This window comes from Nicotiana tabacum, chromosome 24 (assembly GCF_000715075.1).
Source record: "Nicotiana tabacum cultivar K326 chromosome 24, ASM71507v2, whole genome shotgun sequence".
Classification (NCBI taxonomy): domain Eukaryota; kingdom Viridiplantae; phylum Streptophyta; class Magnoliopsida; order Solanales; family Solanaceae; genus Nicotiana; species Nicotiana tabacum.
Window position 1 is genome coordinate 20,406,088 of NC_134103.1, and position 25,196 is coordinate 20,431,283.

General features: G+C 35.4%; 1 protein-coding gene across 1 annotated transcript; it reads right to left on the reverse strand.

Annotated features, from left to right (window-relative positions):
* Positions 1 to 5,206: 5,206 nt before the first annotated feature.
* On the reverse strand, positions 5,207 to 22,071 carry LOC107763306 (DNA damage-binding protein 1). The gene is given in 20 exon segments (XM_075247297.1): positions 5,207 to 6,106; positions 6,254 to 6,544; positions 6,803 to 7,148; positions 7,499 to 7,773; positions 9,354 to 9,629; positions 11,750 to 11,860; positions 12,750 to 12,986; positions 13,077 to 13,277; positions 14,439 to 14,547; positions 14,666 to 14,763; positions 14,931 to 15,161; positions 15,551 to 15,623; positions 16,495 to 16,544; positions 16,680 to 16,727; positions 16,729 to 16,743; positions 16,878 to 16,922; positions 17,350 to 17,445; positions 17,561 to 17,620; positions 21,510 to 21,558; positions 21,874 to 22,071. Coding segments are annotated over 20 exon segments (3,393 nt in total). The 5' UTR covers positions 21,978 to 22,071; the 3' UTR covers positions 5,207 to 5,428.
* Between the last annotated feature and the right edge of the window lie 3,125 nt (positions 22,072 to 25,196).

Consider the following 25,196-nt stretch of genomic DNA (forward strand, 5'->3'; position numbering starts at 1 on the left):
CATCATCAAAATTATATTCCGGAGCCGTTTGCTCATAAGTCAACTCTTTCCATTTAAGCTTCAAATTAAGGATTGTTCTTTTAATTTAATTCCGAATCTTTAGTAAATTAAACTCGACCACACCCGCAGGTCATAATACATATTGCAAAGCTGCTCGAGACCTTAAGTCACTGAACGGGGCGTTAATTCTTAAAACGACAAGTCAGGTCGTTACAATAACGCTTAACTCACATCATCTCACATGTATAAAACTGTTAAGAATTTTCAAGGATTCCAAATAAATAAACTGTTTTATAGTAACTATTTGTTAATTATAAATTCTTAACACATGTATGATATCACCTCACATGTATAAATCTTTAAGAATTTTCAATGATTATAAATAAATAAATTACTTTGATAGTACCTATTTATTATCATAAAAATCTATATTTATACAATGTAATATACATACAAGAAGACAGCAATACCCAAAACATAAATAATCCTCATATAATACATCCCTTTTATAAACAGAAATCATACAATTGCTAGACGACTTTTGGTAGGCCACTGATACATACCAAAATAAGGCAGAAGCCGTATGATTTCTTTCGTTCCAAAGTGATGCACTTCTTTGAATTAATTAATTAATTAATCACAAGAAGAGACATATTTGCCTTTACGGGAAGTAAGGAATCGATACTTTCTGCCTTTCAGCCGCCGCCCACATACCTTAGCTTTGTTCCCCAATTAAATTGGAACTATTTTCGTAGGCGGCAAGGACGAAACTCACAAGTCACAACGAACTAAAGCCTATCAGGTAAGCCTAAGGTATGAATCTTTAGGCTTTTATGTATGAGCCAAAGCATTAAGACTATTACTATGACAATAAGGTTTAGTGTATACCCGAAGCAGTGAACACAATTAGTGCTTCTTTAAAACACTTTGCTTAAACCTTATTTTATCGTTTCCCGACGCCGCCGAACACAGGGACATCTAGGTTAATTGTTTAACCCCTTTATATTTTTATTTTCATTAATCTTAATATGTCAAACAACTCAAACAATGAGTTAAGACCCAAGATGTCAGACAACATTGTGTTCTTGCACTGTTTAACGGCTTTAAAGTTTAGACATGATTTTTAACAAGACTGTGAATCATGAAACATACGAATAATCAAACATATGTCTATCGTCTATGTTATCTATTTAGATGCAAGTAGGCTCTGATACCAATTGATAGAAAACAGGTATAAACAGCGGAACCAAATAGCCAGAATCACTTGCATGTAATATAGACAACATATAATCACAGATTTTAATCGAACATAAAATCGATACTTATCTCTTGAAGCGTGGCGACGATCGCGAAAAGACCTTCAAGCAAGAGCGAAAACGTCCACGAGATCATCCTCCAGTTCCACAGTCTTCTGTTGTGTGACCCAAATAATGTCCGGAATTAGCGAAACTCGTGCGGGCAAGTTTCTCCTAGGAAAACCGTGTAGTAAAAACTCTAGCCTCCTTATGGAATAAGATCCCTTTATATAGCCACAAGTTTTAGAGTTTAAAACTTTTTCCTAAACCTGTTGGGTCTTCCTTTTCCACCAAGAAATATGATTTTAATTCTTTATTATTCGGGCACAGCATGAACCGCCGTATTTAATTAACGGGGCTTCCTATTATGGACTTAATTTGAAATATCCGAATTAATACTACCATAATAAATTACGAATTATTCCACTAAAAATTCGTAATTGCACTTCTCAGTTCAATTTAGAAATTCTTCCAATAAACCTTATTTAACTCTTCATGTTAATATTCAAATACTAATCAAATAAATTAAATTACTGGCAATTTAATTCATTGATTATTTCCTTTAGACTTTCGCTTAACTTATTTCATGTGACAGATACAAAATTCACTTGCAGGGTTTACACATGAAAACTTATAAGCTTTCATAAAGGTGTATCATCAATCTCTAGACCGAGATATAGATTTCATCAACTAACTATTATTTCGCCAATGTATATTATTATTATCCAATTTACTAGGCATATTGACCCACGAAAGGATCACGCCTTTCAATAAATCAAAACAATAATAATATACACAACTGATAATAATTATATCAAGATTAAGAGTATACGTACATTTAATGGCTAGAGAGTTTATTTTATTAAGTCAGTATAAAATTCTTATCTCTACTTGGTCCGTTCAATACATACAAAATGTACTAGCACAAGAAGTCAAAATTAAATCATTCTCATAATCAAGATAAATTATATTTAATTTTGTGCTACAATCATTCCTGATGGTTTGTCCAATTCCATCATTAGATTGTTAACATGATCTTTATACTTATAAGAACTGATGATTTAATCTTCCGTGTATAAGCTAAACTCTATACACTAAATCATTTACTATATAAGTAAAGGACACAAACGGACATATGATCTATTCAAAACTTTATTAAAATTGAACAAATAATTATTCCATAATAAATACTATATTCAAACCAAATTTATATTTAATAGTATATATCCCAACAGACACAAGCAATTTGGCCTTTTGATTTCTCTATCTGTCTGTGGCGGAATTTGACTGGAAAATGAGTTTTAAGAAAAAATATATATATATATTTATTATGGTCTAAACCAAGTCATATAGTTTTGTGCGGTTATAAATCGTCTCGAGATTTTCTGAAGCGATAAAATTTCTAGTTTACAATTGGTAAGCAAAGTTGGACATGGCAACAGTTCAGCCATAATCAATAACCGGCAATTAACTAGTGAACTCCTGTGCTTTCTTTTTCTTTTAGATGATGGTGAATTCATGTACTTTTTTGTTTTTTCAAAAAAACAAAAATTAATCTTTAAAATATTATGTCATATAATCACGTTTAACTATGCCTCCTAAAAAGTCTAGCGGCCGCTGCAAATATAATTCGGTCCAAGACTCTGGAGTTAATCCCATAGAGAACTAAGGCTTAGCTACAATTGTTCAATATCGCTAAGAAACACAAGTTCAAATAATTTTCTAGTTTTAAAGATTGTGATTTTTATTTTAAACTAATACTTACAAATTATAGTAGTAAATTATCAACTAATGATACTAAGGGTTGGAGACAAGATTAATAAGGCCTAAAGTTATGATTTTCCCAATTGTCGGAATCCTCATCGCTACGTTTCCTATAAATTCGCCCAAGTATTCTCTACTGATCACGAGTACTTCAGTTGTCGTAATTCTCTTCCGAGGAACTACCATGATTTACTAGACATATTCTTCCGAACTACGTTAGCTGGCACTAGTTTACCGCCCACTAAGATCGCATCAAGGTTTTGTTATTCCTAATCCCACCTTTAAACCCTCTATATTGATTCCTCACATACATTAGGAGTGATGTTGTTCAATAACTACATAAATATATACCATTTTCCAAGTAATACACACTAAATAGGCACAGTCAATTGAGGGTCCTTCAATCAACAACAACAATAACGTAGTTGAATAAGTAGAGAAAAGTCAATGGTAAATTCATATTAAACGTAGTGGAAATCATTCTCCAATAGGTTCCATCAAATCCTAGATGAGAGAGTTTAGCTACTCATAATTGTATAAACAATCATAATAATTTTAAAAGCATTAAACTATATATTAAAGAAGAACGGAAAGAAAACTCTTATGATTCGTTGCTTTCAAGTATTCCGTAGCCTTTTGCCCCTCCAATAATATCTTTCCTCCTAAAAACTAACTTTAAGAGGTATTTATATGGTAGGGCTAAAGTATACACATCCAAAATTAAGGAGAAAACAAAAGTGACTCGGATAAGTATCGTCAGCGCGGAGCATTGTCAGAGGCGCCAAAATACATTGCAAGGCGCCATCAGAGGCGCCAATGTTGATGCCCTGGACAAAGCCTTATACTGTCAAAGGCTGTGACTTTTCATGGCCTTGCAATATCTAAGGCTGGGACGTTTCATGGCCTTGCAATGTCTTCTTTTATTGCTCTATTTTATAGCTTCGAGGTACATTTCGTGCAACTTTCCTCCATTTCATATCCAAGTATTCCTACACGCAAAATAAGCTCAATCAAGCTCAAATATTGTAGGAATTAGCATCCAAACAACAAGCAAGTAAGGTGAATGACGTCAAAATATATGAAATTATAGCACGATATTATCATACCACGTATACAAATTGTTCTGAGTTGACAAATCTTACCACCTTTCAATTGCTTGTGATTTAAAGTGAGAGCTTTGGTATTGATGTTAGTGCCCCTTTCCCAATGAGAGCAAATATGTTTGTATAGTTGCAAAGTTGGTGTAGCCTAACCATAAATTGCATTATTACCACAATATATTGAGATATGCCTAAAATATTAGTATTGTCTACTACTTGATTATAAAGAACTCAATAACAATGTGCCGGATTCATTGAGCCTGTAAAAATCCAAAAAACGAAATTCTAAAAAATCAAGCAAGTTGAAAATAACATAACTAGGCATGAGAATAACAAATCCAATTACAAAAGTTAACACAACCACATTTGTCACAATGGCAAACAAGTTTTGGACAAAACATCGAGCAATAAGAGTGCCAAACAATGGTACCCTGGTAAGTAATAGTATTCCGATGTATGAATTTTTGAACTACAAATTGTATAGCGTTGACATGAGGAAAGTATTAAGCAGTTACCTGTCATGAAACTCTTCGTCCCCTCTATTGCATCTATAGTCCAAATATACTTTGCAATTTCCTCTATAAACCTCCAATCCTTTTCCTCAGCGTAACTATCAGCAAGCAGTTTACATACCAATTTTCAGGAGACAAATATACACATTTGTGATACGTGAAACTCAAACAAAATAAATCAAATATAAATGTGAAGTGAAGCATCATAATTTACTTTTGATCAATGATTTTCTTGGCCAACATTAAAGGAAGGCCTTGCATTTTTTGTTCCGGTGCAGAGGCCACAGATTACAAACGATCAAGAACAAAAATGGATGTATAAGAACTGCATTCGCTCGTGCCCAATTTGTAGTGTGAAATGGAGGATTTGTTGGATATCAACAACTGCAGAGAGAAGATTCTCCTCCTTTATTGGTATTCACCCAAGAGCAAAATCCAATGTAGTAAATTTATAGTATATGCGAATTTATGGGATTAGGGGAAGCTGGAGGAAGTAAAAAGACATGTAACTGAAATCAAACTATAATGCCCATGAGCAAAATCTAATGGATTCATATGTAGAACTATATAAGCCATTTAGTGTGATTAGGGAAATTATGTCTTTAACCAAGTTTAGGCAACTATTAAAAACCATTGTAATGCTAATACAGTGATTTGTTATGTATTAGCTATACATACAATAATACCAAATTAGTAATGCACAAGCTAATACTTTGCATTCTTTTTTCTAATACAAAACTAATACCAAACGATTTAACTAATGCAACATGGTCAACTCTTCCACTGTCTTCATTAATTCCTCAAATTTAACTTCCAATTCTCGAGAAATCTCTTCCTTCTGGTTCTTGCTAAGTTCTAGGAATGATTCAATCAAATCTCCATCGAGAAAGCTTTTATAATCATAAGTATTCTGCTGCTCGGAGCTCCAACTCCACTTCTCGCTGCTCAGTTCTCCCACACCCTTTATCTCTCTTCTCAAGATTGCCTGCAGCTTTCCCAAAATTGCAGACTTCTCAGGAGGAAGTGAGGCAATGAGCCCTATAACACCATTCGCTGTGCCAAATATGACGGTGGGTATTTTTTCGGAATCTGAAAACTGCATGACAAGCGAACCGTGTCGAAACCTATTAACAAATTCACCAAGGTGGTACATCCTAATCACCCCAATAGTCCTAGTCACCCCAAGAGTACATCCAAATTCATCATCCATATCATCGTCACCAAGAGTCCTAGTCACCCCAAGAGTATATTCATCATCCATATCATCGTCACTATCCACAACCCGACAATCCCTAACATGTTCCTTGAAAGTGACAATATCCAAATTATTTGTAGCAACAAGAATTGTTTCAGAATCGAGGATCTCAGCAGCTGATATCCACTTTACATCACAATCACGGGCTCGCTCCTCTAAAACACCAACACCTTTTTTTTCCTAATCATGAACGAAACATAAAAAATAAATTAAGCAAATCCACATATAGTTACAAAGAATACAAGCATAAGAAGCTGGAATTGAGAGTCAAATTGTAACTGTACTAGCTAAAACATTGAATTATTATATTTAATTCCAAAATTTTACCTTGAAAATAAGTAGAGAAATGGACTTCATCGCATCACCAACGACAATAAAATCACCACGTGTTTGAACATAAAGAGCTAGTACACGACCATGGTGTCGACATTCTGGCTGCAATTTTCGCCCTTCGCCATCCTCACATGATGCCCACTTGTACAATTGAATGTCCTCATTGATCGCAGCAAGCAGTTTCCCATTGAAGGCATTTACGGAGTAGACAGCTCCATTAGTTTCCTCCTGTGCAACTAGTTTGACTTCTCCTTCACGTAAAACTTGTAAAACTAATATTCGGCCCTGCAATTAATCATGAATGAAATAACCTTAAATAAACATAAATATCCTCAAATAAAGTTTAACAATTTATTGGAAGTGCAGAATTACAAGCATATCCGTGTTGACTTGATACATGCTTAGTTTATTAACTGAACCCACTAGGTGTGAAAATTGCTTCAAACCACGACTCCCACCACTATCAAAGGATTAATTTTCTTAAACAAAGCTACTGCTGACTTAAACCTTACAATTAGAGACACTTTTATCAATTTAACTTACCTTGGTACATTCATTTTTCTTTGGCATCATATATGCAGTCCCAACGCAATAATACACATTATCATCGTCGGAAAAGGAGCAGCTAAGTATAGAACAACCGCGCTCCAATTGGTCAAGGCTGTAAGTCGATTTGCTCTTAAATGTTTGATCATCTAATAGGCGGACAAGCCTGCCAGAGTCATCTCCATTTTCATACTTCACGCTGCATATAGCAAAAGTCCTTGACTGCTCTTGATGGCTGATGCGGAGTGCATGCTCTCCCATAAGGGGTATTGAGTGGCTGTGAAGCTTTTGTCTTTCATCAATAGTGCAAATTGCTAACCGGCCTTCTTTAGTGATTGCAAGGCTGTTGACAATGGAGAAATAGCTTTTACAGCTCTTAAGCATAGAAAATATATGACAATTCGAAGACACTGAAACTTACAACCAAAAAGATATATACTTCTAACATCATTTAATTGTGACAGATATAGAAGACACAGAAAAAATCAACTTGAATGATAGCTTGTCAACAATATATAGAAGATACTTTGATTCTTAACATGTCAACCCAGTTATAGGTGCCTGAGCTGTCAATTCAAGCTCATTAAACAGTTCAATCAAGAGAGAGATTGAAATTTCCAATAGAGTACCACATTCAACTTTTAGTTAAAGACGCAATGTTACCAGTAAAACAGAGGGAAAGGAACAAATTACCCTTTTGGAAAAGCTTTAACATTGAATGGGCACATATGGATAACGTCTTTAAGATTTACTTCGCTATAAAGTAACTTCTCATTCCAGCTCCATATAACTACAGGTCTATCGGAGGCAGCAAAGACACGTATAGCTTCTTTAGATGAGAATGTACGAAGTGTTATGGGTTGGGTCCCAAGAGACACTTTTTTCCTCTCTGTCAGCTCACCAGTAGTCATGTTCAATACAAAATGCAAGAGATGGCCATCTCCCAAGCCACATAGCAAATAGGATTTCTGAAAGAGAGAGAGAGAGAGAGAGGTTTAGAACCACAAAAAAGAGGCAAACGAACATATTAAAGGAGGACAGCACAAAACATTTCATGTATTGTCTGCTAAATTCAAAACCTTACTCCAGTATCGGTCATCCAAATCTGCTGTTATACTTTCCTTCACTGAAGAATCCAACTACACAAGTCCATTTGACGAAAAAGATGAACTGTAACCAAACTTGGAAAGTAACGTGTTCCAGTTTAGTGGCTTTCATGGAATTCTACAGCCCAGTTTGATGAACTTCCCTTTCTGTAGATTACAACAGCTTCAGGTCTTGATTTTATCCTCAGATAAATGTTTTTTTACCATCGGAAGTCTAGTCATTATCTTTTATGTACAATGCAGAAGCTATCATTGGAAATCAAGTACTACAGAAAGAGAGGGAAAGCATGAGGTACCTAACATATTATTTTATTTATTTATTTGCTTCTCTAATAAGGACCATGAGGTAAGTCATATTTTTTTACATCTGCTTTCTAAGTCATCTTATCCAATAAAGTGCGATAAGAAAGCCAGTTTGCACTTATACTTTCAGGAAGTTATTTTGATCTAAAACTATAGAGGATGTCTCGTCATAATTCATCCAGCTAAGTATCTTTATGATGGGAAAAGGACAACCTGTAAACTTCCATGAGTTCATCTCTCTCTCTCTCTCTAGGGGTAGAGGGGTGGGTAGGATAGGCGCATATCTTTTATCATATTAGCATACAGACACAGCAATGTCAGTGAAAAGGTATTAGCTAAGAGGAAGAGAAAACAAGAATACATTTTCTTTATAAGAGGGGAAGAGATACAAGAATACGTTAGGAAACAAAATTCGGTAGCGGTGCTGAAAATATGCACAATTCAACTCTCTCACCCCTTTTAAACTAATCCTCCTTGTCTTAATTTACTTTTTTTTTTTTCAAATGGGGATCGTAAATTCTTGTAGAAAAGGACAGATAAAATTGTAAATGACTTCTTCTGGTCCTTGACTAGAAGGTTGGCTGAGAAAAAAAGGGTGGAACAAAAAACGAGTTAATTAGGCTAATATAGTAACGAAACCTGAAGCAGTATTGGAAATTATAAAAGACGATTGGGCAACAGTTTAGCTATTCTAAAGGAATACAGAACGAATTAAAAAAGTAGTTGAGTAAGCCTGAGGAGATAACTGAAACTCAGAAATACTTAAGGAAGCTCAGTGATACACAGATGTTTTTATCCTGTTTATCTCAACATCCTTTTGGGATGGACTTCCAAGGACACTAGCATGATTCTAGAGCACAATTAACAAACGTGCAAATGATCACTCATGTTTGGATATAAGCCTATAACATTAAAAACTATCATAACCAATCATTAACTTCCTTTCTGAAGACACCTGCTAAGATAGCCGATAAAAAGTTCCTTATAAAAAAAAAAAAACCCCACCTATAGCCCAGTTGTATCCCTGGTTTCTGCACAAGGCAGCCCCAGATTTGAACCCAATGCCCATACTTGTCATTCCCCAAACAGAAAATACAGTGTTGAGGCATACAGGGTTGCTATAAAGATAGAGGACATACCCCTTCGAAGGAACACATTAGAACAGAACGAGGAATTATCTCCCCTCCTAACTTTTCCTTTTTAATGAGATCCAACTCGGGAAGTGAATATATGTTGACACTTTTATCTTGCCACATTCCAACTACTGCAAATCTACTAGAGTTTGCTTTCTCACCAATTGGGTTTATGTCCAGGCACGAGACACAATAACCCGACTTAACCCTTTTTATTTCCTCCAAAAACCCGTCACCAATTTTTAGGCATACCAGAAGGTCAACACTAGTAGCCAACAGGACCTGTAAAAGGGAGAAAAAAAACTGCAAGATGAGCTAATTGGTAGAAGAGTGGATTGACAAATAATAAAGGTAATCATAACCAAAGAAAAGGAAAAGAAACTATAGCTTTCAATAAGCATCCAAAGGTGTTCATGGTCACAAGAAATCGACCATCCGCAGTGAATCGTGAATTGGTTCTAAATTGAGTAATCTAATTAATATTCTTTTGTTTTACATATTATTAGCTATTTCTGTTACTAAATAAATCGAGAAAAAAAGGTAATTCCAGCTACCTTTTAAAGTAATTTTATTATTTTAGCCTTTCACATTCTACATCACTTGAAAAAATGGTGCTCATTTACTCAAGCTTTAATAATGTATATATTTGTGAGATCTAAAGACTGTCTCTTGCAAATTATATTTTTATCTTATGAAGCAAATCATGAACTCATTCTTGTTCCACAGACTTAAATAGTCTGTATTAGGTAAGATTATGCAGGTCCTACTTTATGTTTAATTTTTTGAATCAGGAAAACTGTCACCCATTTGCTTTATACAATAATTCATAGCATACAAAACAAACAACAACAACAACAACAACAACAACAACAACAACAACAACAACAACCCAGTATAATCCCACTAGTGGGGTCTGGGGAGGGTAGTGTGTACGCAGACCTTACCCCTACTCTGGGGTAGAGAGGCTGTTTCCAAATGACCCTCGGCATCCTTCCCTCCAAGAACACCCCACCTTGCTCTTGGGGTGACTCGAACTCACAACCTCTTGGTTGGAAGTGGAGGGTGCTTACCATCAGAGCAACCCACCTTGTCTTTGTAAATGACATCAGAGCATACAAAACAAACAAAGATATAAATTCCCTCTATAGTAAATGACATTTGTAAAAGACACAATCACCAGTCCCCTTTAGTTGACAAAGCCCCCAGATCAACAAGGAGCATGGCGAATTTACTTATATACTCAGACTGAATATTGCATTCTTGTAATCCATCTATTATGTGGAGCAACGTATGGATGCTTCTATCTTTGTTAAGATGTTCTCTAACTTGAATCTATTCTTTTATCTTATAATCTATGATACTGATTGAAGAAGATACCACCTCGGACCTTGCATAGCTTGGAAAGACAGATGTAGCATGTGTTTTGAAGACCATAGCTCACCCATTTTGCCTAAACTTACATGTTCCACCGAGGTTAAGTTTTTTTTAATAAGATGCACAGAAGTTAAGTTTTTCATGTCATGACTTTTATCTTATTGTAACTTTTTGTGGACTTCATAGATTCTCTACACAATTAGGAGGAATCTGAATCCTTTTGCTGTACATCTTTCTTAGCACAACTTCTTTGATTGGTATGAGAACCTTTCTAAGTACAATTAAATGAACGTTTTCACATAATTAACAAAACGAGCCTATCAAACTGATGATGTATGTTGCACGTTGTTCATTACGAATGTATAAAGTTCACACAAAGCATGTTCTTTGTCTACTAATTTGAACTTTTCATATACAAAGAGACAATTGTGTTGTATTGTTCTTAATCAAAACTTCCTTGTCTCATTTCCATGTCAGTATCCAACACTGTGATGCTGCCACTTAGCTTTTTCTCCTTGTTTCTTGATCACTAACAGAGATTCACTTTCAGTTCAGACAGCCATATTTTTTGTCAAAGACAGTGCAGTCTAGTTGGAAACAAGATCTTCTATGGTAAAATAAACCACTAGAAGGTAAAAAGAGCTGATTTTACTGATGCATAAGTATATCGCTATGGATAGAGAGGTCGCAAATATGGTGGAGAAAAGAATGGTCAAGGAAATTGGATTTTCCGGTGTCAAAATAAAAAATCGATATCATAACCTATAGAGGACCGTACAGTTTAACTGATGAATTCCAGTTTGAAATAAGTTATGCATTTTGTATAAGTTCTATGAGCACAACTAAAGAATCAGCACTATAAAAAATCAAAGTATAGCTTTCTTTTTCTAAGTCACCTTTAATGGTTATTGCAATTAAAACTATAACGAAAAGCGTAATATCTGGGAAAGTATACTTCTGTTCAGATACTTTTGTTCAGTACGCATAGAAGCTGTCACTTTAAGCCATGGATAAATGCAAGAGCAAACCTGAGTGGCGTTAGCAGTTGCAACAGTCAACGAGCAGCTATCTGGAGCAAACCATTCGTCTATCAGATCTCTAGAGGTAGAACTGACCAATCTTACAGAATTTGGAGTAACCTGCATGGCAATTTATGCGCAACAGAATGAATACAGATATTATTTAATAGATTTCAGTTAATGAAAATGTTTTACCCCAGGAAATCAGTTTACGATCATTATGCACTATAGTCTACAAAGAAATGGAAGATTACTCGTCAAATAAAGACAGAGAGAGACAGAGACAGACGGAAGTATTGGAGGATTCTGGTTTCTCAAATTTAACTCTCTATGAAGCTAATAGGACATATTAGCCATAATTAGTCGCAGTAACTGACAAAGCCCCATCTCAAGTATGACAGCACAAAGCCAAATGTGCTTGTTCCAATAGAGACTCTCTGTCTCTCTCTCACACACACACATCAAACAAAAGCACATGATAACAAAACAAGATTCCTGACAGCTTAAGAAACATGTAAAGACACATTTGAACTTTGCTAAAAGTTACCCGCACAAGCTGACGACTAATGTAACAAAAAGGAGACAACTTTAAGAAAATAACAATTGCAGCGGAAAGATGTGGCAAATCTTCAAGATTATCTGTTACTGCATCCGCATTACACACCAGAAAGAGTACCAACAAGAAGTAGTGGAGACCACTGAACTCCAGAGAAGGAAAGTGGTAGTTTCACAATGTAACCCACAATTGATATTTTCTCTAACCTAGTCTCTACTGGCTACTTAAAATTTATAGATCTTATGAACTACTTCTCCGCATTTCATACCGGCAAAGTCGCGCCCATTAATCAAAAAGGAAAAAGTTAGTAACTTATCAATTGCATATAGACACTAAAGTATACAAACCCACAATCAGATCTATGTTATTAAATCACAATTTTGATGGATTTATACTTACATCTTACTCAGAAGTTCTGATTCAATAAGATGATCTACTTAGCACAAGGCATACCTGTACAAGCTGATTGTATACAGCATCATGACAAAACAAGGTCTGGTCTTCAGAATTGAAACCCTCTATCAGAGTTTCTCCCAGCACAGACTCAGAGTCCACTTCTTCCAGCACAGAGTCCATTTTAAAATACCTTGTCGAACGAATGAAGCTAACAACTAAGAATGTATCGTATGAATCATCAGTAGCTGAACGAAGGGACCACATTCCTCTGATCCCTTCTAGCTCCGCAGACGCCTACAAGTAGCATTGGCATATAGATTGAGCTATTGTAGCACTTAGAATAAATAATAAAACATTAGCTGAAAATAACTTAGATGACAAGACCTGTTCATGTAATCCAATTGCACTACGAACAATACGAAGCGAGCCATCCTTATAAGCTCCAGAGCAAGCCACAACCTGACTTTGACCTTGCTTCTCCAGGTCAACAACACAGAAGTCACCAATAGGTCCCAAATTGACATAACTCTTTACAACTTCCACAGAAGAGACTCCATTGTCGTGCTGGAGATTCAGCTTTACTAGCTGAATGAGAATTGAAAAATATTAGTGGAACAGCGAAAGTTAAAACATGTCCTAATATTAAGCACCAAAGGAAACAGCATAACCGAAGTTTAAACCTCAAGCTACAATGAATCAAAGTCTACAATAATGAGAATTACGGCAAGCAATCTCTCAGAAACCAACTTATTGCACCAATATGCACTCATATAACTAACCAAGGGTCATGAGAATTTCAGAAAATATTGCAACGATGACAGAGCAGATCGAACTCTTAATAATGTTCTCACCAACCAATACTTGTTAAAACTATTCTGACCTCTTAGCAACGAGAACCTCCTTTGACTTTATGGTGTTAAGTAAGCATTGAAGTACAACAAGTGCCCCAAAGATGGATAGGATACAGCAAATCAATTTGTTTCATAAGAAAATACTACAGCTTTCACAATGCAATCTATTTGAGAGGGTTAATTGTAAGCAAAATGCTTCATAAATCAGGAGTAACATGAACCCTTTAACAAGTTAGTTTTTTAAATACCCCTCCATCTGATGAGATGAGGTCTAACATTCATATTACAATAAAATATTAGTTATATTCAAGCGGTAAAATCTCTAAGCCGATTGCAGTGAAATAGCTCATAAATATACATGCATATACATAACTCAGAAAAAAATTAGAGCACAAAGGAAGGACATTATTTTAGAAGGCCGACAATAAAAATTCATAGGAAGAAAAAGATCCATATAAACAATACCAACAAGTCCAGATTAAGACTTAATTTTGTTGATATGCTCACATTTGTCCAATATTTGCTAGATGTTAAGATATTTGTATGGGAGTAGAAATTGCAGATAGCGCCAAGGTTAAAGGACCTGATTCATAGAATACTGAAAGGTGGGGGTATAAATGAAGTGAAATGGACACTGATAATTCATCAAAACGGCCTCAACTAGCTATGGTTTGAGGCTTAATTGTTGTTATGTAATGGCATATCATTAATATACCTATCTCGCCAAAATAAAAGGCACAATTATAATTCAATTCAGGGAATCACATATAGAAAGGAGGTGTGTGTGCGTATATATATGTATAAATTCCTTTTAAACCACAAGACAAATCAAGCAATCTTACTTAAGGATAAACTTTCACATTAGCTTAAATTTTAAGGTAACAGTTTAAAGTACCTGTGAATCTCCATAGCTTGAGCCAATATAGACAAAAGAGTCACATAGATATGAAATGGTTGATGCAACAGAAGTTTCTTCCAAATGATTGATTGTGACTCTGGTAACTCTGGAAAGAAAAGAATATGTCCGTATTAAACATTTTATTCCCAGCAACTAAGCAAAGATGCATTTAACAGCAACTCAGCAAAAGTAGAAAAGACAAAGTGCAGAAAAAGCTGACTCACTTCTTCTTTTCATGAGTGATTACAAGTAGGTGAAGACGCCCAATACGATCCCCAAGCAAATACCGATAAGCATCAACTTGCCCATATGTTCTTATAGACTTGAATGAACAAACAAAATATTAGTAAGACAATATCTCATTCAGTATTTAATTAACAGCTTCATTGATAACAATTAATTAACAGGTTTTAAAGGGTTTATTTAGGCCAAATACGCTAGTGGAAATGCCGGTTGTATAAGAACACAAAGAAAATTAGTAAATTATACATGTAAGCCACGTCCAATTGGGTAAGTATCATTAACAGCTGAAGCGTCACAGTAAACAATGGCTTTTTCTCCAATAATCAGTACACCACACAGTGGCTGAGATACTGGTATTAGCAAAGAAGCTCCATTATCAAGATTGTTCAGAGCCCAAAGAAACTTTCTGCGTTCAGTAAGGCGGTCATCCTCCAAGGGCACCTCATATGTTTTGACATACCGGGCATCATTGTTATCCTGCCAGTCAAATGTCAGGTCCAAAACAAGCATCAGAATCAAGTAATTAACCTCAGAAAGAAGACACCACCATGGCAGTTGGGCAAATGAATCCCCTTGGTGGGTTAAAACCCCCTACAACAGCACACCCAGTGTAACCACAAATGGGGCTTAGATGGGTTGAAATCCCCTCCCCACCCACACCCGCCAAATTTATTTATTCTTAAAAAAGAAGGGAATAAACAAAGTGCACAATGTCATTGCATAAACTAAGTGCTAACGACATATCGAGGAATTTTAGGCACTAATTAAATTTCCTGATGAAATGAAAAAATCTTTTACCTAAATTAGCAAAGAATTAAAATGGTAACGTATGTATCATGACTATATTATTATTTGAAATGACAGACCTGATATAGAACAACAATTGTAGGGTTTTGGCAACCATACAAGAATTTTAGATCCAAAGCTTGAGGCTCAAACCTGACAAAAACCACAAAATAATGAACTATCAGTCAAAGAAGAATAGCTCCCATGATCAACATCATGAGATCCCAGGTGAGACAGAGTCGGAACCACGACTATTCAGCAATCCTCCTACATAGAGAATAGGATATACTTCTTAGAAGCATAATTTACATACACGGTCACTACCAAGAGATATGTAGGTTGGTTGATACACAAAATGAGGTCACATCGGGTGTATTTAAAGCCCTTCACCGTATAAAATGATACAGTCCAGAAAGAATTTCACTTTCTTCGCCTCAAAAAGGAAACGTTAAAGAAAGAGAACTCGAAGTGCAGCACAACAAATTTTAAAAAACTGAGGAAAGAGCAGTCCAGTAGTCCTTGTAACTTTTCATCTACAGCTTCAAGTAGGTAAGCTAAACAGAATAACAACGTATGATACAGGAAAAGTGAATTTTGGAATGCCAGCACATCCATGAACAAAAATCTCTATGAGTTGATCTGCAGTTAACATTTGAAATCTACAAGTTGTCCTGCTGAGGTCCTAATCTGGATTGTTTTCGCGTATTAAGCATTGATCTCATAGTTCAAAGTATATTTCACTATTTTCTTGGTGTTTAATCGAGGTTTTGCTCACAGAAATATAGCAGCCCTGCTCCGCCATATCAACCCCACAGGCCTCGTCCATCATTATTTAACATTAGAATGGAGTATTTCACAATTAGGCAGGTAGATCCTGAGTAGGCGCATTGGTTGAGGTTAGGAAAAGTAAACTGGCCCAACGACTTGAGAATATTTAACAACAAATAGAGGACGTTACTTAATTTTAGGAGATAATAGTAGATAAGTTATCTTCACAATCTTGTAAAGGTAAATCTGAGGATACCAGATGCTAAAAGCTTCCTTCAGTTTGCCTTCCTCACCAAAGGGAATAACCTGTTGACAGTGAAGCCCAGGTGAATCTTTTACAAACAAAAAGATACCACCACAAAATCTAATCCAGCAAACACTACACCCTATGAAACGAAGACCAAAGTACCCAAGTTTTTTCGAGTCTAGTAAGGATGGTACCTTAAACAATCCATCATAGAGATGCAGTCCAATCAATCTGCAGTCCGGGATCAATTATACCAATCTACCAAAAGAAAGAAAAAGAGTAAGGGGTAAATAGGGTCTTGATATATAGATAATCTCATTGACGAAACGAGAAATCAATCAGTTTGTTCCTTTAAATTACAATTATATTTAAGGGCATTTGGAAAAGAATACCTGACCATTATCCGTGGGATGGCCTGTTTGATCTGAGACATCTCCCTTTGTTGTGCAAATAAAAGCAGTAAGAACACCACAAAGAGGAGAAGTTTTGAATTTGAGAAGAAATTACCAATCAAAGAAACAATTTGAGAAGCAAATTAAATTCACTGACTACAAAAGATATGGAGTGAAGCAAATGATAGAGGAAAACTTTCTACCGGGAATATTTAAAAGAAAATAAATAAAAGAAAACCTTCAACTAGTGGCAATAACACAAGGCATATAGAAGCTAGAATAACTCCTAGATTCAATTTTCAAGAAGGTTTCATGAATAAACAACAACCTTTTGTTGGCTACTTTGACTAAGTTTTCTACGGGACCAAGCAAATTGCCTTTGAAGGCTTCAATAAAATGGATATAAAGATGAAGTATACTGTACCGAGATTCATGCATGCAACCCACAAGTACGAAACACAGTTTTGCAGGCTAACCTTGTGATAACTTCATGTGCCTCAGCATCCCACTGAAGGACACAATATTCATGTCGCTCAGTTGTGATGAAGAGAAGATCTTGTGTGTCACCCTGCCAAGATAACCAGAAAATATGATAAACCACACGTGGCTAAAAGAAACCTTTTTGTGTCCAATACATTTAGCAGGATAATAATGAGCTACTTAATCAAAGGATGTCAACTCACATTAGGACGGAAAAGCTCAAGTGTGGCAATTCTCCCATATAAAGGCACATCTAACATAATCTGAAGACAAATACACAAAAAATGAACTCATACTTTGAATATTCTGGAGCCAAAAACACTCATTACTTTTATAGACAAAGATCATATTAATAAGTGAAGATTAAGAGTCACAAGCTCTTATATTCAACATAAAACAGAAAAGAAATATCAAACAGTAAACAAAAAGACGGATGAAAATAAGAGAGCGTGAAAGGAGGAAAGGGAAGAAAATAAATCTTATGATGGACTGATTATGAACATACATGAGGTCTCCTATACAGAACATCAGACAATCCGCGATCAGAAATAGGGAACATTAGTAAATAAATAAACATACCTACGGACTTCATCTCTTCTATTTTCTTCACTTAATACTGAGCTCTCTATTATGATAAAAGTAAAATATAATAGAATCTAGAACATGGTACCCTATAATTGCATTAATACTCTTAGCTTTCAGCATGCCACTCATACTCAGCTGGTGCAACAACATGAGTTTGGAATTCCAAATCGAAGAGTCAAGCTCTGTTTGCAAGAAACAGATAACTGTTCACTGAGAAAGCTAATGGTTTGTTGATGATTTGGCAAAGTGGCATGTGAATAGCAATGTGTGTTGAATGGTGAAAGACACCAGCATTGTCAGAAGCTTTTTTTGAGAAATGCTTAAACCCAGAAACTATATGTGGCACAAGATTAGCGCGCGATTCCCCTCACTTAGGCTTCGCATCTCAGTGTAAGCATTAGGACGGTTAAGGCATGCGCCTTACCAGCCATGAACTTATATTGTGAAGGATGACACAAACAGTAAATTTATCTGGCATGTTGAATATTAATGAAGTGTATGGAAAAATATATTTATCCGTGACTAGAACATCTTCAGTTACAACGTGGTCCAATAACTTCGGGCAGCTTGCGACGAGCTTCACTGTTTCTGGCGACTGAAAATCCCCGACTACAAAACCAGGCTCTATCGTTCTTGTTCTGTTATATTCTATTTCTTGTTCTGTTCTTTGTTATTAATGTGTTTGGAGTGACTTAATGTGTTGTTTAATGACAATCTTAGGACGGCAAAAATTCCCAAGGAGGTGGAGTACAATGATTCCGTTATACAAGAACAAGGGTGATATTCAAAATTACATCTATAAGAGTATCAAGCTATTAAGCCACACTATGAAGAGCTGGGAGAGGTTGGTAGAGACGAGGGTGTAGTTATTTCTAAGAACCAGTTTGGATTCATGCCGGGGCGATCAACTACAGAAGCCATTCTTCTTGTCAGGGGATTAGTGGAGCAGTATAAGGAGAGGAAGAGGGACTTACACATGGTATTCATCGATTTACAAAAGACTATGTTTGGAGGTTAGAGGAATATCAATCGCATATACAAGAGCAATTAAGGACATGTACATGGAGCTAAGACCCGGGTAAGGACAGTAGAAGAAGACTACTTCTCAGTCATGATGGGGTTGCACATGTATCAGTCATGATGCCTCAGCATGTTCTTATTCTCCATGATGATGGATTCCAGTTCTTATTCGTCATGGTGATGGATGAGCTGACACAACACATTCAAACACATTCAAGGGGAGGTACCTTGGTACATGTTAATTGCAGATGACATAGTTCTCATTGACAAGACACGAGGCGGTGTTAACACTAGGCTGGAGGTTTGGAGGCACACTTTGGAATATAAAGGCTTCAGATTAAGCAGGACTAAGACAAACTACATGGAGTGCAAGTTCAATGACGTGACTCAAGAGGCTAACATAGAAGTGAGGCTGGATACACAAGTCATCCCAAAAAGGAAGTTTCAAGTATCTTGAGTCTATTATCCAAAGAAATAGAGAGATTGAAGATGATGCCAGACACCGTATTGGAGCGGGTAGATGAAATGAAGGCTTGTATCCGGCGTCATGTGTGATAAGAAAGTACCACTGAAGCTTAAAGGTAAGTTCTAGAGAGTAGTTATTAGACCGACTGTTATATGGGCACAGTGTTGGTCAGTTAAGACCTCTCATGCGCAGAAGATGAATGTAGCGAAAATGAGAATGCTGAAATGGATGTGTGGACCTAATAAGAAAGATATGATTGGGAATGAAGTTATTCGGGACAAAGTGGGAGTGATCCCCGTTGTGGACAAGATGCGGGAAACGAAGCTAAAATGACTCGGGCATGAGAAAAGGAGATGCACAGATGCCACGATGAGCAGGTGTGAGAGGTCGGCTATAGTGGGGCCAAGGAAAGGTAAAAACAGGCAGAAAAAGTATTGGGGAGAGGTGATTAGGCCAGACATGGCACATCTTAAGCCCGAGGACATGATCCTAGATAGGAGAGAGTAGAGGTCGAGGATTAGGGTAGTAGGTTATTGAGTAATCGAGTGTTATTCTTTTTCATATCTATATTGTTTTCTTATACTTGTAGCACTGACATATTCTCGTATTTCCTATTCTTAGATGTCTAATATTACCTATCATTTCTTTTAATTCGGTTATCTTATATTTTTTGGCTATAGTTACTGCTTTTCTTTACATGGATTCTTCTCTTTACTTGCATTCTTTGAGCCGATGATCTATCAGAAACGGCATTTCTACCTTCACAAGGTAGGGTAAGGCAGTGTTGTGAAAAGCGCTCGCTTCAGCGCTTTAAACGTGAAGCAAAGCGTAGCGGCCAGTGTGTCGATTCTGTTGGGTGAAGCATAAAAGGTGCTTGGAAGCGGCTACTTCTGCCAAAAGCGTGAAGCGATTAATGCGCTCGCTTCTGTCTTGTAAGTGGCACTGCCAACGGTACTTAAATGAAAAAAATAAAAAATCTCAGTCTTTTTTTACAAAATCAGCGAGCAGCGGAGCAAGCAACAACTAGGGTTTCAATTTTCATCGATCTTTTCTTCTTGCTCCTCCTCATCAGCCTCCCCCTTTTCCTTTCAGTGCTTAAAATAGCAGCAAAATGCTGCCAAATCTTTTTTTTTCCTTCAGTTGTTCTTCTTGTTCTCATTCTCTTATTCTTCTTTTTATTTTTGTTTCAGTCCTTAAAATTGCAGTGAAATGCTGCCAATTTTTTTTCTTTCTTAAGTTCTTCATCTTTGTTCTTACGGCCAATTTTTTCTTTTTTTGCAGATTCTTAAGTTGTTCTCTTAATGGCACCAAAAGAAGATAGGAAACATCTCGCTTGGGCTTATTCTGAAAAAGCTAGATTATAGTATTTATTCTAGTATTTTTTTTAATTCCGCTTCACTTCAAAAAAGCGAGCACTTCGCGTCTCGCTACATGCTTTAAGCAAAAAGAGGCTTGTCACTTTTCCTCACTTCACGCTCTTTACAACACTAAGGTAAAGTTTACGTACACACCACCCTCCCCAAATCCCACTTGTGGGACAACACTGGGTATGTTATTATTGTATTAGTGACTAGAACAAGGAAATCAGAAAATTTATTGTGAACCTTAGAAATTATAATATCATAGTGTTCTGTGAACCCATGACGCAATTTCTAAAAAAATTCTTAACTTCAAAGTGCATATGTATGTACCATTTGTTTAATATAACTAGAATAGGTATATCAAATGTATAGAGATATCATTCATTGAACTTGAAGGCATATACTCTTGTAGGTTTATGATTCCAATAGGCTGATCACAATTAACTTTTTTTAAGCTAAATGATCCAAAGTTTACTTATTTCCTTATAGTGAGGGATACCTCTTCTTGCCTTGCAATTGTTGATTCTCTATTACTAATGCTATCATTTTCTTTTATGAGGAATTATTTATATAATCTTTTTCTTCTTCCAAACCAACAGAGAGCACTATTAACCTTCAATTACAAGACTGCTAAGTCAAGATTGGATAAAGTACACTCGAAATATTACAGCTTCAAAAGCTTAGAAACATGTAATGCAAAAAAAAGGAAAATTTGTTCACCTCTAGACCTTCGGAAGTGATCAAATGAATCTCAAGTCGCGTACATTTCCTAATAAAAATTAAAACGAGAAAAGGGTTAACATTAGTCCAATGTTCAAACAAAAATGAATAGCTAAATAAAAGAATAACCAGAAAAAACTCTCAAGGAGCATACTAACGTTAAATTGTAGAAATCCAAATTATTGGATTCGGAGGACCCAAAATACTAAGAAATGAAATCATTATATTTCAAAACTGCAAAGTTACTGCTCCTTCGGTAACACCGACCCAGTTAGAATTAATTCACTAAACACAAGTAACTAATAAAGCAAACAGGGGGGAAGGGGAGGAAACAATTCAAATGCAAATAAAAGTTAGGGCATACGCAATGATAAGATTGAGCTGTGCAGGAGATGTGAAATTGCCAACACAGGAATGTGTAACGTTCGTTGGCTTGTGAACCGTAACCACATAGTTCCAATCCCTCATTTTTGTACCTAATCCCTCTAACCAAAAAACCCGAAGATCTGCTGTTCTAACCACAAAACCCTAAGACCTGCTCCTCTAACCACAAAACCCTAAGTCTTTTTCTTTCTCTCATATTATAATGTTATATATAGTGTGTGTATGGCAAACCCTAGTCTCTCGTTCGCACGTGTAAACCAAGGTATTCAGTAAAAGTTTTTTGAAAAACTTCGTGCATATTTTAATTCATGTTTATTTATATTCTTGTTCTATCTCTTTATATATACTAGTTTCTCGACAAGTCGAGTCATTGGTTAAATAGTTTTATAAAATAATATTAATATTATTAAAAGAAAACTTTAAGTAAATAATTATAAATGAGATAATAACATATAAAAAATTTATCAATGTGGACTGTTGTAGTGATTTGTTGCCGAGATAAAACAATTGTATTTTGTTTGAACCTACTAAGGTGAACAATCAATTTGACTCAATACATATTATGTATTCAATAATTTGCCTTTTTTAATTGAAAACTGCATTATCTATTTGGCGACTAATATTAAAGGCCTAAAAATGCCTTTGTGCCTTTCCTCTGCACTATTGTTATTATCATATACTCCCTCTGTTCCAGTTTATGTGAACCTATTTCTTTTTTGGTCCGTTCTAAAAATAATGACCCATTTCTAAATTTGGTAACAGTTTAACTTAAACTTACAATTCTACCATTAATGAGAAGCTTTTATAACCACACAAATACTTTGGGCCCCTTTTTGACTTGTTTAGGACCACAAATTCCAAAAGTCTTCATTTTTTCTTAAACTCCATGCCCAATCAAACATACAACAACAACAACAACAACCCAGTATAATCCCACTAGTGGGGTCTGGGGAGGGTAGTGTGTACGCAGACCTTACCCCTACCCTGGGGTAGAGAGGCTGTTTCCAATAGACCCTCGGCATCCTTCCCTCCAAGAACTTCCCACCTTGCTCTTGGGGTGACTCGAACTCACAACCTCTTGGTTGGAAGTGGAGGGTGCTTACCATCAGAGCAACCCACCTTGTCAAAGCCCAATCAAACATGTTCACATAAATTAGAACGGAGGGAGTATATATTTATATCTATATTCTCTATATCTTTCTGTTTATATTTATCTATCTATCTATCTATATATCTATATCTACCTAACTAGGTAAAAGATATGCTTCGTTATCATTGTTAACAACTTGTCTGATTTGTTGTACAGTCAAACCTCTCTATAACAGCCTCGTTTGTTCCGGATATTTTTGGATGTTATAGAGAATTGCTGTTATAGAAAACCTATATTATAATATAATATGAGATTTGGTTCCGGAAAAATTTGGCTTTTATAGAGAAGTGCTGTTATATAAGGATGCTGTTACAGAGAGGTCTGACTGTATTTTTATCTATACTAGTCTTAGGATACCCTATCTCAATAAGTACAAAATTTTAAAAATAAATATTATAGTAAACTTTGTGCATAAGTTATAAAATAAAAGTTAAAGAAAAGAAAGTTCTTGAAAATGTTGAATATTAATCATATTTGTTAACTCAATAAAAGAAGATACTATGGCCCATGAAAGTTCTCAATCATCCCTGCCAAATGCCAATATATTCAAACTAACATATGCTCTAAATTTAATTATTTAGTTACTTTAATTTCAAAAGTTATCATGCTTTCATTTTAATATTTGTAAAAACATGTAGCCTTAAAGAATTAAGGATTTTTCTAAAAGAAATAAAATTGAAAACCCATTCTAAAAGGCACAAATAGGATCAGTTAACTTAGACGTCTTCTTTGTAGCTGAATAAATTGCAATTCGTTCTTTGTAGTTTTGATTTGATAGATAAATGTTGTCTGAATAAATTTTTAAGGAAAGTTCAATAGTTAAATTCATTGAAGTGCATAGATGATTATTACCTTTTGGTTTACTAAGGAAAGAAATTGCAATTTTCTTGCAGCTCAATGAGGGAAAGAAAAACCACAATGAGTGCTGGTCTGGCAAAAATGGTTTTGTTGATTTTTCAACATCTTCTATACCCTCCTCTTCAGTATCTACATCAACGTCCCCAATCCTATATCTCTGAACAATATGTTGAAGAGATAAAAATACTACAACAATTGAATAATAAGCATAACTAAGAAAAATAGTTTATAATTGATCTGTGTTGATTCCCAAACCAAAATACAAATGCCAATCAAATGTCCACAATATTAGTATCATATTCAATACTAAAGCAGTCAGAAGAAAGTGCTTCAAAGAATTGGCAAAGCAAATTATACTAACTTGGAGTATGATATAAGTGACATGATAGGAAACTTGAGGAGGAGGTTACAGGCTATGATCATAAAAGGGATTATTACAATTTTTATTAAGTTATTAATATTTCAATAGCTTTCTTTTGGCTGCTAGATCCAATTTTGTAGAATATGATACAAAAAGAGGAGGAGATTACCTCTAAAAGGATAGGTACGTCAATCAGCCTGTTTACCTTTTAAGCTTCAGTATTTGCTTCGCTCATGGTAGTAACATGGAGTAATTATAGTTGTGTTACCTATTTCAAGTAAATATATATATAAAAGGTAAAATATTAATTAATTATAAATCCTGAATATTAGGACTTTCTATATAGTTCAAATAAGGAAAGATTTATTAATAATTAAATTTTAAAGACCTATATATTAGAAAAATAATTAAATTGTTATAAAACAATAAAAGAAGAACAAGAGTATTATAGAGAAAAGTAGAGAGAGAAAATTCTTATTGATTTGAGATGATTTACAATGGAATATGACCTCTCTATTTATAGGGAAAGAGTGACTTAGCCACCAAGTAAAATCTCTCTAAAATATAGACATTCACCTTAAATAAAACTCTATTTATAACACTACCCCTTGCATGTCTATTCAACAGATAATGTGCCTCGTTAAAACCTTAACTAAAATAAAACCCAGTGGAAAAACAATTCTAGTAAAGGAAAAAGAGTACACATATCTAACAATACGCCTTTTGGTTGCCTCATTAAAAACCTTGCAAGGAAAACTCAATGGGACAAGACCTTGTAAGGAAAAAAGAGTACAACGCGTATTAATTCCCCCTTATGAGATCATCAATTCACATCCTTGAGCCTTCGCATCCCAATCTTGTGCACTAGCTTCTTAAAGGTTGACGTCGGCAGAGATTTGATGAATAAAATAGCCATATTAACTCCAATGAATAT